General features: G+C 38.5%; 10 protein-coding genes across 10 annotated transcripts; 6 read left to right on the top strand and 4 right to left on the bottom strand.

Moving 5' to 3' along the window:
* Positions 1-111: 111 nt before the first annotated feature.
* VICG_00300 (uncharacterized protein) lies at positions 112-612 on the top strand (the record flags this gene model as incomplete). The annotated part of the gene is made up of 1 exon (XM_007603691.1): positions 112-612. The coding sequence occupies one exon, from the start codon at positions 112-114 to the stop codon at positions 610-612; it is 501 nt and encodes a 166-aa protein (XP_007603753.1).
* A 318-nt stretch (positions 613-930) lies between these two features.
* VICG_00299 (uncharacterized protein) lies at positions 931-1,974 on the top strand (the record flags this gene model as incomplete). The annotated part of the gene is made up of 1 exon (XM_007603690.1): positions 931-1,974. The coding sequence occupies one exon, from the start codon at positions 931-933 to the stop codon at positions 1,972-1,974; it is 1,044 nt and encodes a 347-aa protein (XP_007603752.1).
* A 70-nt stretch (positions 1,975-2,044) lies between these two features.
* On the bottom strand, positions 2,045-3,238 carry VICG_00298 (uncharacterized protein; the record flags this gene model as incomplete). The annotated part of the gene is made up of 1 exon (XM_007603689.1): positions 2,045-3,238. One exon carries the CDS (start codon positions 3,236-3,238, stop codon positions 2,045-2,047), a length of 1,194 nt encoding a protein of 397 aa, XP_007603751.1.
* Positions 3,239-3,510: 272 nt separating this feature from the next.
* Positions 3,511-5,211, top strand: VICG_00297 (uncharacterized protein; the record flags this gene model as incomplete). The annotated part of the gene is made up of 1 exon (XM_007603688.1): positions 3,511-5,211. One exon carries the CDS (start codon positions 3,511-3,513, stop codon positions 5,209-5,211), a length of 1,701 nt encoding a protein of 566 aa, XP_007603750.1.
* Positions 5,212-5,354: 143 nt separating this feature from the next.
* VICG_00296 (uncharacterized protein) lies at positions 5,355-5,666 on the top strand (the record flags this gene model as incomplete). Its single annotated transcript, XM_007603687.1, has 1 exon — positions 5,355-5,666. The coding sequence occupies one exon, from the start codon at positions 5,355-5,357 to the stop codon at positions 5,664-5,666; it is 312 nt and encodes a 103-aa protein (XP_007603749.1).
* Positions 5,667-5,944: 278 nt separating this feature from the next.
* On the bottom strand, positions 5,945-7,432 carry VICG_00295 (uncharacterized protein; the record flags this gene model as incomplete). Its single annotated transcript, XM_007603686.1, has 1 exon — positions 5,945-7,432. The coding sequence occupies one exon, from the start codon at positions 7,430-7,432 to the stop codon at positions 5,945-5,947; it is 1,488 nt and encodes a 495-aa protein (XP_007603748.1).
* A 598-nt stretch (positions 7,433-8,030) lies between these two features.
* VICG_00294 (uncharacterized protein) lies at positions 8,031-8,228 on the top strand (the record flags this gene model as incomplete). Its single annotated transcript, XM_007603685.1, has 1 exon — positions 8,031-8,228. The coding sequence occupies one exon, from the start codon at positions 8,031-8,033 to the stop codon at positions 8,226-8,228; it is 198 nt and encodes a 65-aa protein (XP_007603747.1).
* Positions 8,229-8,358: 130 nt separating this feature from the next.
* On the bottom strand, positions 8,359-9,099 carry VICG_00293 (uncharacterized protein; the record flags this gene model as incomplete). The annotated part of the gene is made up of 1 exon (XM_007603684.1): positions 8,359-9,099. One exon carries the CDS (start codon positions 9,097-9,099, stop codon positions 8,359-8,361), a length of 741 nt encoding a protein of 246 aa, XP_007603746.1.
* Positions 9,100-9,491: 392 nt separating this feature from the next.
* On the bottom strand, positions 9,492-10,061 carry VICG_00292 (ribosomal protein S7; the record flags this gene model as incomplete). Its single annotated transcript, XM_007603683.1, has 1 exon — positions 9,492-10,061. The coding sequence occupies one exon, from the start codon at positions 10,059-10,061 to the stop codon at positions 9,492-9,494; it is 570 nt and encodes a 189-aa protein (XP_007603745.1).
* Positions 10,062-10,908: 847 nt separating this feature from the next.
* On the top strand, positions 10,909-11,934 carry VICG_00291 (uncharacterized protein; the record flags this gene model as incomplete). The annotated part of the gene is made up of 1 exon (XM_007603682.1): positions 10,909-11,934. The coding sequence occupies one exon, from the start codon at positions 10,909-10,911 to the stop codon at positions 11,932-11,934; it is 1,026 nt and encodes a 341-aa protein (XP_007603744.1).
* Positions 11,935-12,410: the final 476 nt, after the last annotated feature.

Genomic DNA, 12,410 nt, shown 5'->3' with positions numbered 1-12,410 from the left:
TTAGCTCAAGAATGCTAAATAGATGCCTGATATAAATGTGCATCTCTCCTTCTGGCCTTGCCATTTCATATTTTAACTGGCTTTTATTTTTTGTTTGAAAATTTTTACCGAATGGCAAAGTTTGCAAACCAGAAGCGCCACAGTGTCCAGAAGTCCTTCACAACCGAAAGCGTCCATCTAGGCACACTCGTTCACCCTGCGGGTGATCTGCTGGTCTTAAAGCTTGGACACCGAGACATTCCATATCCAAATGCACCAGTACTGTTTGAGAAGCAGCAAATTGGCAAAATAGACGAAGTTTTCGGTCCGGTGGACGATGTTTATGTATCAGTTAAGCTAGATCCAAGCAGGAAGGCTGCGGATTTCACTGCCAATTCCAAGTTTGAGGCATACAAGGATAAGTTCATTTTCAAGGACAGGTTTCTTCCAAGAGAAGAAGTTGAAAAAAACAAAGAAAGCAACGATAAAAAGAGAGCGGTAAAAGATAAGAATGGTGCCAATTCTAAAAAAAAGCTTAATTTTCCAAAGCAAAAAGGTAAATTTGACAATCGGTCATTCGGCAGGAACAAATCTGACAAAAAATTCCACAAAAGCAGCAGAAAATTTGTCTGAGCAGCATTAGTAAATTTATGATTGAATGTACTTGTGTCTTCATATTCATCTAATGCTGTGGTTTGATATTACACTATATGGTTTACTCCATTACGGAGTTAATTTGCTAAAATCTCTATATATTTGTGTATATGCTAGATCTATCTACAGTCACCAACAAATCACGCCTCTTATTTGATCTCTGTTGTTGGTAAGCTTATTTAGAATGGCCAGGATGTTTCTATTTGTACCGATTTAATACTCTCTGTCGCTGGAGACTTTGTTTCATTTTCAAACTAGCATGAAACACTTTTATATTTCCACACATCACAGAGACAAATGGGATTTTCAAGGCTTTTATACTCTGCCCTACTTTCGCCAATCACTACACCTCACATAGAATACACCGATCCCTGCACTTTACGCTATGATCCACTAAAAGTCATTTTATATGAGTCATATATTCCAATAGACGCACTCACCTTTAAAATAGGCACAGGCAAGATGAACAAAAACGAAGTACGTGGGATAGTTGATAGCATTTTGGACGTCAAGAAAAACATACTTTTGCATGTGGATAATGCGGCGAAGGTATTCAATCTTAGCGAAACGATCAATGAAAGGGGGCCCATGAAAAACTTTCTGATAAAAAGATTAAATTTAATCCAAAGTGATGAATCTTTCATCTTTAAGGAACTAATAAGAGATAAACAAGATCAAATATTAAAATGTATTGGAGCCCTAAAGGGAAAGGCGATCCATGATCCTATGTTAGACAAACAGTATCGGCAGATGATCGGCAGGATATATGAAGCAGTATATGAAAATCTAGATATCCAAGAGACGATTAATAGAGAAAAAGAAGAGCTGTACCGCGAATACAGACAGGACATCCCAAAGAGTGAGTTTACCAGAGCAAGGATAGCACTGAGTCTGGGAAGTAGCATATTCTACTTGCCTGAGCTAGTAAACTTGATGGAAAAGATCAATCTAAAAGATAAAAACAGGTTTGTAAGGGATTGGATAAACACTGTCTTTGAGCCAATCGAAAAGCTGGCGATTTCGACATCGTCCAAAAGCTTCATAGAGCAAAAGCATCTTGTAAAAGAATTTATAAAAAACAGCACAGAAACTGGGTCATCTAACATTGCATTTGAGGCCAGAGCAGGCATTATAAGAGCAGCAAATTTAAGTGTGGAACAGATCAAGGAACTTTCATCAAAGCAAAATGCAGAAAATTTAAGACTGTTAGAAGTACTGGAAAATATGAGAGAAGCATCTTGGATAGTAAAGTATAACAAGCAGATAAAAGAGGACATGATAACATACCTGATGACACGGCAGCCAGAAGATAAGAAGCGGGTTCTCAATCATTTTGCATGAAGGTGTATTTGATAGGCTAATAGTTAAATTTTGGAAGAATAGCAAATACCTTTACGGTACAATGCATTTCCTACTCCGAATAGAAATATTGAAACTTTATGTGTTTGTATGCTAATCTTTCTATTATTCTTGTCTCATGTAGAGCTATTGCTGGTGTTAGCACTCCTGTTTCTGATACTACTGTATCTTCAATAAGCGTTGCAGCTATTTGTGAAAGACAAATTGCAGAGATGTCGTTTTTTTGTTTGGATGCCGTGATAGTCATTTTAACATGCTTATCGTGCTTGGTTGCATTTCCGCTGAAAATTATTTTGGCTATGCTGCTGGATACATTGCTGCCTACGCCAGCTCGTGCCTTTTTATATAATGAAATATACTTCTTTGTAATTGTGAAATGTGAAAACATCGATACAATAAAAAAGTAAATTAAAAACACAAAGATATATCTGATACTTACGTAAGCACTAGATCTGGCATGGGATATGCCTTTTTTTCTGAAATAGTGTCTGCTTTTTGTTAGTATAAAATCTGTCGGATCGTGCAAGAGGATTTCATATGCCTGGGTTTCATAGTTATATCTGAGACTGTTAAAAGTATTGCTTTCATACGCTAATATCGCATGGCCAAAGGTGCTACATTCCCGAGAGCAAACTACAGTAGCCTCCACCTCTTTGACTTCGTGTATTTTTCCTAATGAAAAAACGCCCAAATCAATTAAAAATGGAATATGGGCACATCCCTGAATAACTTTTATACTTGTGTCTCGGCCATAGCACGCAAATATTTGCTTTATAACTTCGATATTTGTACAGCAGTCGGCATAGTTTGTACTTGTTGCAATGCAGGCTTCAATTATGGTTTTAACAGTAACTAGTGAGTCTGCCGACAAGTTAATCATTAAGCTAGCTTTTGAAGTGATGTTCTGAATCTGACTCAGGGGACACTCGATGGTTTGTAGCATTGTTGGCAGATCAGCCTTCTCGTCTCCCAAGGGCTTTCCCTGGAAGCAGTGCGCTGGCAATGGCTGTGAGGTGGAAATATATCCCGAATGATCAGGTTCAGTGGAATTGTGCAAGCTCACTGCAATCCTCAGAGGTAAACTTTCAAATTCACGGATTATCGAATAAGGAACGACTCCTAGAGAATACAGAATAATGTCAAATTCCCGAACACCAAACTTGCTGCCCTTGGGGAATTTTCTTACTGTGATCTGATCTTCTTCTGCAGATATGGTGTCCCCCTTTGGGCTATCGCTTTTTATCATATACAGGGCAAGCTTGAGATTGCTCTTGTAAAAATTTTCAGATGAAAGACAGGTAAATAAATAAAGAAGGCAAGTAAAAAATAGAAAGATCGAGAATACAATTATGCATCAAAGTGACATAAAAGCACATTGTGCCATGGCAAACTGTATGCAGAGGTGGACGGTAACCATTGAACACATGTAAATGAGAGCTTGCCCTGGGCGATTCCGATTGGCCCCTATTGTTTCAAGCTCATGTGAATATTTTAAATCTCATAATAAACTCATTAACTATGACAAAGAATGATGCCGATCAGATAGAGTATATTATTGAGTTTTCTGCAGCACACCTATCTCAAGAGCCTTTAAACAACCCGGAGTTTTTAGAAAACCTTAAAGACACGCTCAAAAACAACGGCTCAGAGTTTTCAATCAAAAACATAGACGGAAATAGAGAGAAATATAAGATTAAAATAATCGATAGCATTTCAGATTTAGGGGATGGGTCCAATAATGTCGCTTTATTTCAGATGGACATTCAAAACAGCTGTGTCAGATTGAAACAGTTTGATATTTTAAATAACGAGGAGCCAGATGATCATATGACGCCTGAGGACGAAAACAAGGATGGTGGTTTGGAGAAAACTACCACCAAAAATGAAAGCACAGGCAATGAACAGCGTTCAAGAAAGGACAAGGGGAATATTAGGGTAATAGATATTGAAGATGGTGAGGAATCTACAATGAGTCTGAGAGAGATGCAGCAGACGCTTCAGAAGCTTGCAGAACAGCCGCAAGAGCATAGTAGAAAGAGCATAAAGAGTAACCTGTCGGCTGCTGGTTTAAAGCCCAACACATCCAGGAAGGTAAGTACAGATTTGCCTAATATCGTCATAGCTAATAAAACCAGTGGCAATCTGCCCATAGCTGGAAACAATGCTGGAAGCTTGTCATCTAAGGCTAATGCCAACTATTCGCCAAAAATCATTATGGCCGGAAATAGTGCTCCAAGAACGGCAGCCTCTAGCAAGCTAGAAAATGTTGCAGACAACGTTCTTTTACCAATGAATTGTGCTCCTGCTCCATGTTCAAACATTGCCGGCCGAGACTCAGCCAATATGAAAATACCGCCTCAACTTTTCACAACCACAGCAGTGTCTCCCAATGCAGAGATGGTGAACAAAGAAGCAGGTGCGTTCCTAAATATTAGTCCACCTGCTGCTCAGCCAAAAGCAGGGCTGGGGCCTGAAAATGAAACTCTAGCCAGGGCCTGCCATCTTAACAACCTTGGAGAAAAGCAGACAAATAATGCCAATCCTGTTGAAATGATAAAGAATCTAATGCCCAGTCCAGAAGGCCGGAGATCTACAGATCGGGCTGCCATCAGGAATGCGCAGGAGCCCATCTTTGTAGTGAATAATTATCCAGTTGAAAAGTCGCTGCAAGATGTCGGTAACATAGTTATAAACCAGTCAGCAGATGAATATGCGGAGAATGGCATGCAGGAGGATACGGCATATGCATCCGAAAGCGAAGTGGCAAATATGATTAACGACCTGGCGAAGGCGCAGCTGTATGAAGATCAGCATAGCATATCCAGTGGAATGGGAAGCACAAATATCCCGTCCATGGGAAGTATATCTTCAAAGAGTGTCAAGAAAATTAAAAATGATGCAGAAAATGTTGTTATTCATATTACAATGCCTGAAAAAAGCGAGTTTGAAGTAATACTGCACAGAGGTGATCGAAAAAACAAGAGCGAGATTGCTCAGCAGGAGAATGCTGATGGAGCGGCCGACAATTTATTTAACAACGAACAGCTGGGTATCTCAGAAAGTCCGAATACATCAGATTCGTTCAGCATGACAGACAATCCAGACGAGTATGGTATTGGCAGCGTTAATGAAGAAAGCATAATAGATGAAACAGAAAGGCCTGACGAGGGACAGGTAAAAAGGATGATTGAGTTTTATGAAAACTTGAGAAAAGATTAAAATTAGTCGTTTTAACCAATAAGTCTATTGAGGAATGATGTATTGGATATTATACACATTTAATGTAACTGTACGTGCTTTATTTTGTTACTAAGAGTGCATGCATCTCCGACGAATAGGCTGCTTTTCACCGAGCCCATTTAATGCTCAGGAAGCTGAATGTTCCAACCCATCATTCAAAAGTCTATATTTCAAAGTATTTAAACAAGGACGAAGTTCTAGAGGCACCAAAAAAGATAAAGAAAAAGCACAGCCCGTACTTCCCAAATATCTTGTGTAAGTTCTACGCTAAAAATGGCTGTTCAAAGGGTGACGAGTGTATATTCTCACACGACATTTCTCGGTTCCAGACAGGCATAGAGGAGACTGAATATGCTTTGAAAGAAGAGGATGAAAATGAAGACATGAAAAAGCTGCATGAAGATAAATCTACATTTGTATCACCCTTTGAATAAAAAATCAACGATGGAGCAGCACAGGAATCCAGCTAGGATACTATGCGAACCAGAATCGGTTTATTTAAGAACTGCCAGAAACCGGCTAACATCCAAATGTGCATTGCTGCTTCTTTAGTTTCATTTATCTAAAAGTCCATGCATTTATTAAATTATACTAAAGATACAGCTTGAAAAACGAATTGATATTTCTGTAATTTAATATTTTAAACCAGGAAGATAAGTAGTATTTTCAGACAAGTGCCCGTATAACTAAACTTTCGTGATATTGGCTGCAACTACAAAAAAATATACTGGGTTCTCCTCTGATATCTACCGCCGCCTCGTCTGCCTCCACCGCCGCCAAAGAACGATTGGAAGATTTCGTTGATTTGATCTTCATCAAAGAACGGTCCACCTGATCCATAGCCATATCCTTGGTGTTGGCGATCTCCATATTGTGGGCCCTTCTCGGGATCTATGCCGAGATCGTACATCTTCTTCTTCTCGGGATCTGATAGTATCTGGAACGCCTTATTGATAAGCTTGGCTTCGCCATCCTTCTGCTCTTGTGTAATGCTAGTGTTTTTAGCTGCTTTTTTAGTAGCCTCTCGTATTTTCTTACGATGAACTTTTTTCAGATTATCTGCCGTAACAGCCTTGTCTACGCCCAATGCCTTGTAGTATCCCAGAAAGTCCTGTCCAGCCTTGCTTGTTGCCTGTCTCTCATATGAGCGCTGTCGTTCTCTTTGCTCCCACTCTTTCTGCCTCCTTCTCTCCTCTTCCCTGGCCTTTTCTTCCTCGTCAATCTTACTCTGCATTTGCTGTACAAATTGCTTGAGACTATTTTTTGCATTGTGGCCCAGCTCCTTGTCATAGTTGGCTAGCTCATCAAGCGCCGTCTTCAATTTTCTATCTATAATTAGTGATTTAATATAGTAAAATATTGAAAATTCGTTCTTTTCTAGTTTTAGGAGCAATCTAGCAAATGACTCCACAGGTTTAAGACTGTCACATCCTATCTCTACAATTTTTCTCAGGGTAAATCTATAGAGATACGAAAACAATCCAAACGTGTCTGGGGAGCTGAACTGCAGGCCATACAGCTCTCGATACATTCCCAGGAGTCTATTCAGCTTCATGTCAATGTCGGATATGCTGAGAATCGATTGAACGGTTGTATATAGTGTTTTGAAGGTTGTATGTAGATTGAAATCAGCTCTTTTCAAAGCATCCATAGCGCTGCCTATATTCTCTAGTGATATGTCAACCATTATACGCAGATTCAGGACTTCATTGTTCCGCGGATATACTTTTTCAAGCTGCACCAGATACTGCTGAGCTTTGCGAACATCGCCGGACTTAATGAGTTGCTTGATAACAGCACTGTTAGCTTCCAGGGAGTCGGGAGATATCTCTATGAGAGACAGTATCTGCTTAGGATCGTTTGACAGTAGCTTTCTCAAGCACTCTTTAGCTTGTTGCAGCATTTCAATGTTTTTTTCACCTTGAATATTTTTTAGTTCAAACATCTTCTGGTACTGTCCGGTTTTAAGAAGAAAGGAAAGATAGCTCGTTTGAAACAGCTCTATTGAAGAAAACTTGCTCCAGTTTTCTGAGAATATTTTCTGTGCTCCGGAGATATCCCCAGTTTCATACTTGAACAGAGCTTGCTTGGAGATTTCAAAGGGCCCATTTGAGATCTCCTCACTTTGAATATTAGATGTATCTCTGCACACTACATTCTTTGGATGAAGGACTGCTATGAGCTTTAGAATGCAAATCATGGATGGGTATAATTTTCTCTATTTATTATTTTAGTTACAAATAGCGAAGAACCATTGGCTGATTTACAATGCTTCCCAGCAAGAAGCCAGCAAATTGTACTTTTGTGCTTGTGCAGCGGCAAATCACTCTTTAAATGCATCAGAGACCATGCTCTCTATTTACTTGAATTTTCCTTTGAGCTTCCATTTTGATGTCCTTGAAGTATTTTTTTGATCTTAGTTTTAATTGTATCGTATACTAATGTAAGCAAAAGGATAACGATAAGTATAAGAAAGTACTGTATGCAATCTTTCAGAGTTATTGTATTTTCCTTCTCAGTTTCTACCAAAACCATTGTTTTTTGTTTCGACAATTATTTAAGGTAAAGTTTCAGACAGTAAACAGCATCAAGGCAATAGAAATGGGCCATTCAATTGCCGTGTGGCTATCCAAGGGCACGTAGTTGCAGCGTTTATTTTGTCCACGATGCACAGATAGCGCTTGAAATGTAGGCAGTTTTATTAGAGCTCACCCGTGGCACCTCCATATTTATTTTTGAGCTTCTTCTATTGTTTAGCTCAGTCTCCTTCTGTTAAAATTTTAAAAAATTTTGCACCCATGCCACACGATTTGAAAGTAAGATCTGATGTAGAGAAAGAGCTTCCAAATTCACATGCAGTTCACGGTGGAAAAGGACAGAGAAGATGTAGAAGATGCAACAACCATCGTGGGTTTAATAGAATGTGCGATATTAATCTTTGCAGAAGATGTTTGCATCAGAATGCTGAATTTATTGGATTCAAGATTTACAATTAAATAATGTTTTTTGGATATAGTGATTGCTAGATTGCCAAAGTTTTTGCTAAGTGTAACTTTCAACAACACTATCTATATAAAAAAGACGTCTAATCCAAAGACAGTATAAAATACAACTGTGATGAGTTTTTCATTTACTTTTTTCAAGTTTTGCAGAAAGACTTGCTTTCCTCTTGGGTGCCTTCCTAATTGGAGCTTTCTTGTCTTCTTCCTTAATACATTCTGTGTGTTTTATCTTCATCGCTGGTACTTTCTTTAAATATTCAACTGCTTTTATGCTCAAAGGCACAATATTAGCCACAACAATAACGTAATAGTCAGGCATCCTGTACTGTCTAAGAGCAAGCACTCCGCCGTAAACAACTACCATTTTCAGGAGATCTAGTGTCTTGACCTTGAATTTTTTCTTGAAAGTCAATTTCGATATAAACTGTCCCGCAATGTCACAGGTGATAACCCAACAGAACATCAGAAAAGTGTCTTCTGTTGAGTTCTTCATTTTTACAAGAGAGAAAAACCTGGAAACATATGGTACTTCTTTGATAAAAAACATTAGGAAGCTATTTGAGTGAACAAACAGCGACAGAATAAAGCCAATAAGGTAGACGACCAGATCGCGTTGTGAAAATTTGAATCGGGGATAGATTGCGTTAGCAATAAGTGGTGGCCCAAAGGTTGTTGCTAGATGGGGCAACAGTAATTCAGTGAAAATGGGATCAGTACCTTCATCGATAAGGGATTTTGTTTTTAGAATTGTACTTGCGATTGAGAAGATAGGCTCAAACGATTCAGTTCCGACCTTGAGCTCTTTTATTGATGGCAAAGCATCCTGCTGGGCCTTTAACTTGTTTATCAACTCATTTGTTGACATTTGCAGGGTGGTGAATTTTGCAAACAATAGGGAGGACAAAGGAGGAATGAGACGTTTGACTGTGCACCAACTTGGCAGAAAGGGGGTGCAAGAATGCAGCGAAAAGGTCGTGCAGATAGTCTAAATTAAGAATAAATAGTATTTTTACAACATGTGTGCAGTTGTATATGCTCGAGTGCAAGAAGGAAAAGATTTGTTTACTTGTAGTACGAAATCGAGAATAATGTCAACTGTAGAATAAATGCCGACCACCAAGCTAAAAATATGCTAGTTTGAAAACCCTCTTCAATAACATTTGCGCAATCCCACTTCACGCTATCAAGCATGGATATATAACACTAAACAGATCATAACGGCAGCGATGTAAAGTATAAAATGAAAATATAAAAAATTTAACGATTAGACTTGGCCACTCTTTCAATTTCCTCCTTTTTCTTGACAGCATAGGAGTTCTGACTGTTCTTTGCTGCTGCCATTATCTCGTTAGCAATGATCTCGGGCATAGTCTTCTTGTTTTTGAAAGCTGTGGTCCTAATGCCTTCAGCCAGAAGCCTCAGTGCAATATTCAATCTCCTGTAAGGAGAAACATCTACAGACGTTCTTTTCATATTTCCTCCTCTTCCCACTCGTGACGATGACTCTCTTGGGCCCGCATTTATACATGCGTCGACAAGCAGTTGAACTGGGTTCTCCTTGGTCAGTTTATGCATGATGACGCAGGCCTCTCTAAACAGTCTTATAACCAGTCTTTTCTTTCCAGAGTTTCTTCCATGTTGCATAAGATGGACAGCAAACCGCTCTACAATGCTTGTCTTAGCCTTTCCAAATCGGCCAAGGTTAATCTTGGTGCATGTATGAGGAAATATTCCTGGTGCCGACACGTTGATAAATGGAACAAGTGTCTCATCGCTTACCTTTACTTCTGTGTATGGATAGAGGTTGAATAACTTTATGTTTTCCATGTGGGTGTAAAAATTTTCAAAAACTTTTAAAAGAAGAAAGAAGCTGTGAAGACAAACTGGCGCAGATATTCAGAGGACCTCGTAATCTGGAACGGGAATTGACTAAAACTAAAGACCAGCACTTCAAATGCGAAATTAAGAGGACTTTTTATGCATATAGTGTTGCCATGAGAGATTTAGAAAGCCAAGTGTTGTCCAACAGTCTCAGTTTAACTGCTGTTGTCGATATTTGGAGATATTCAAAATAACAAAATAAAAGACATAAATCTGAACATCGAGAGATTATCTTGTGGCAATGAATTAGGACTCAACTCTATGAGCTAAACGTTCCAAATCACAAAGAGTTTGGAAGCCATCAGATACTCTGAACTTTTAAAGCAAGAACAGTGGACTAAGATGCAGACTGACATGCTTGAACTAGAAGAATTGGCATACTTAAGACGGTATAGTATGGTCATTAGATAGGTCAAGTGTTTGGCAATTACACTGCAAATTTTGGATAATTGACAGCAAAACTTTTTTGAACTGATTTAAGAAAGAGTATAAATAAAGCTTACTGAGCTTCACAAAACAATACATCTTTAGGGTATTTTATTGTGCATTACAAGCCGCACTAACGTTGGTATATCCAAGAACTCACATCCTAGTACCGTCTGGTGTGATATGCTTAACACCTGTCAATACACTATTTTTAAGTGACAGAATTTACTCACAAAGAGTTTCCAGCACATTTGATGTTGTATGCTGACAGCAATGGCTGTCTTGTTTGCAATTAAACTTATAACTGATTTTTCGATCAAAATTCTAATTAATTTAATTAATTTAAAATTTTTTAACTCATACCCTAATGAATATGGCAAGAATTAGAAAGACATACAAAACAATATGTAATCTGATTGTATTCATTGGAGCTATGCTCCAGAGCTCTGGCAATGACACAAATCCTGGGAGCGTTCAAAAGCCTAATCCACTTGAAGGACCTGGGACTGAAGAACAAGGAGTACATTTCTTGCACTACAGTTTTGAAAAGTACCCTGAGAATGAAACTGAAATAGCCATACCTTTCCAAGGCATTACATCTATTGACAGCAATATTAAGAGACTAGTGAAGCTAGAAAAGCTGAATCTCAAGAATAACAAGCTCAAGACGCTGCCATCTGAGATAGGAGATCTGGTAAATCTAAAGATATTGCATCTCAATGGTAACAATCTTGAGACACTACCATATGAAATAGGAAATCTGAAGAGCCTACACGAACTAGATTTGAGTGATAATAAACTAAAGTTATTACCAGCTGGAATAAGAGGGATGGAGAATCTGCAGGAACTATACCTCCGTGGTAACAAACTAAAGTTATTACCAGCAGATATAGAAAAGTTGAAAAATCTGCAGCACTTGGATCTCAGTTATAACGAATTTGAATCATTACCAGCTGAGATAAAGGGGCTGGAGAATCTAAAGATATTGCATCTCAATCGTAACAATCTTGAGACACTACCATCTGAGATAGAAAAGCTGAAGAATCTGCAAATACTACTTCTTGGTAGTAATAAGCTAGAGTCATTACCGTCTGAGATAGAAAAGCTGAAGAATCTAAAAGTATTGCTTCTCGGTAATAACAAACTAAAGTTATTACCAGCTGAGATAGGAAAGCTAAAGAATCTAAATGCGCTGGGTCTTAGGAATAATGAACTCGAGACACTACCAGACACTATAAGAGAGCTATCGGATTCATTGCAATTATTGGATTTAAGAGGCAATAACATTTTAGAGGTTGGTGATGGAGAATGGACTCTGGATAAGAAAAAATTGAGAGAGATGTTTGGAGACCGTGTCAAATTTGATGGGGATGTCCTTCGAGAGCCACAGTGAGTCAATTATGTGCATACACATTATCAAAAATAAAACAAAAGAGGACAACTGCAATGGTTTAGAACTTGTTGGTGGGCTGGGCCTGCTTATTTGAAAATTTCAACTAGATAAAGCAATACTTAATATTTGTTTATGCTTTTAGCTAAAACACATTTATGGTCAAGACAATCACTCGTGGACCTACTTACTACAAAACAAAGGCTATGGGCATGCTAAAAATAAAATGTGTGTTTTAAGTTTATCCGTCTTGTTCATGCTTCTCGCTTTAAAAAGGTAGAATTTTTGCCCCTCTAAAAGAGATGAGATCATTGGCACTAATCAAGATAGTTGAATTGTGCCTCTGTAAGACACAGGGCTTTGAAGTGTCTCGGCAGTAACACTAACACATTCAGTGTATTTAAAGCTTCCTGTCGAATCGGATGCATTTTATCAAAGTTTGCATTGAATCATACTGTAATGGCTTCCGATGCACCACC

Source organism: Vittaforma corneae (assembly GCF_000231115.1).
Source record: "Vittaforma corneae ATCC 50505 unplaced genomic scaffold supercont1.2, whole genome shotgun sequence".
NCBI classification, from domain to species: domain Eukaryota; kingdom Fungi; phylum Microsporidia; family Nosematidae; genus Vittaforma; species Vittaforma corneae.
The sequence above is the reverse complement of the archived record's forward strand: the minus strand, read 5'-3'. Positions and strand labels throughout refer to the sequence as shown.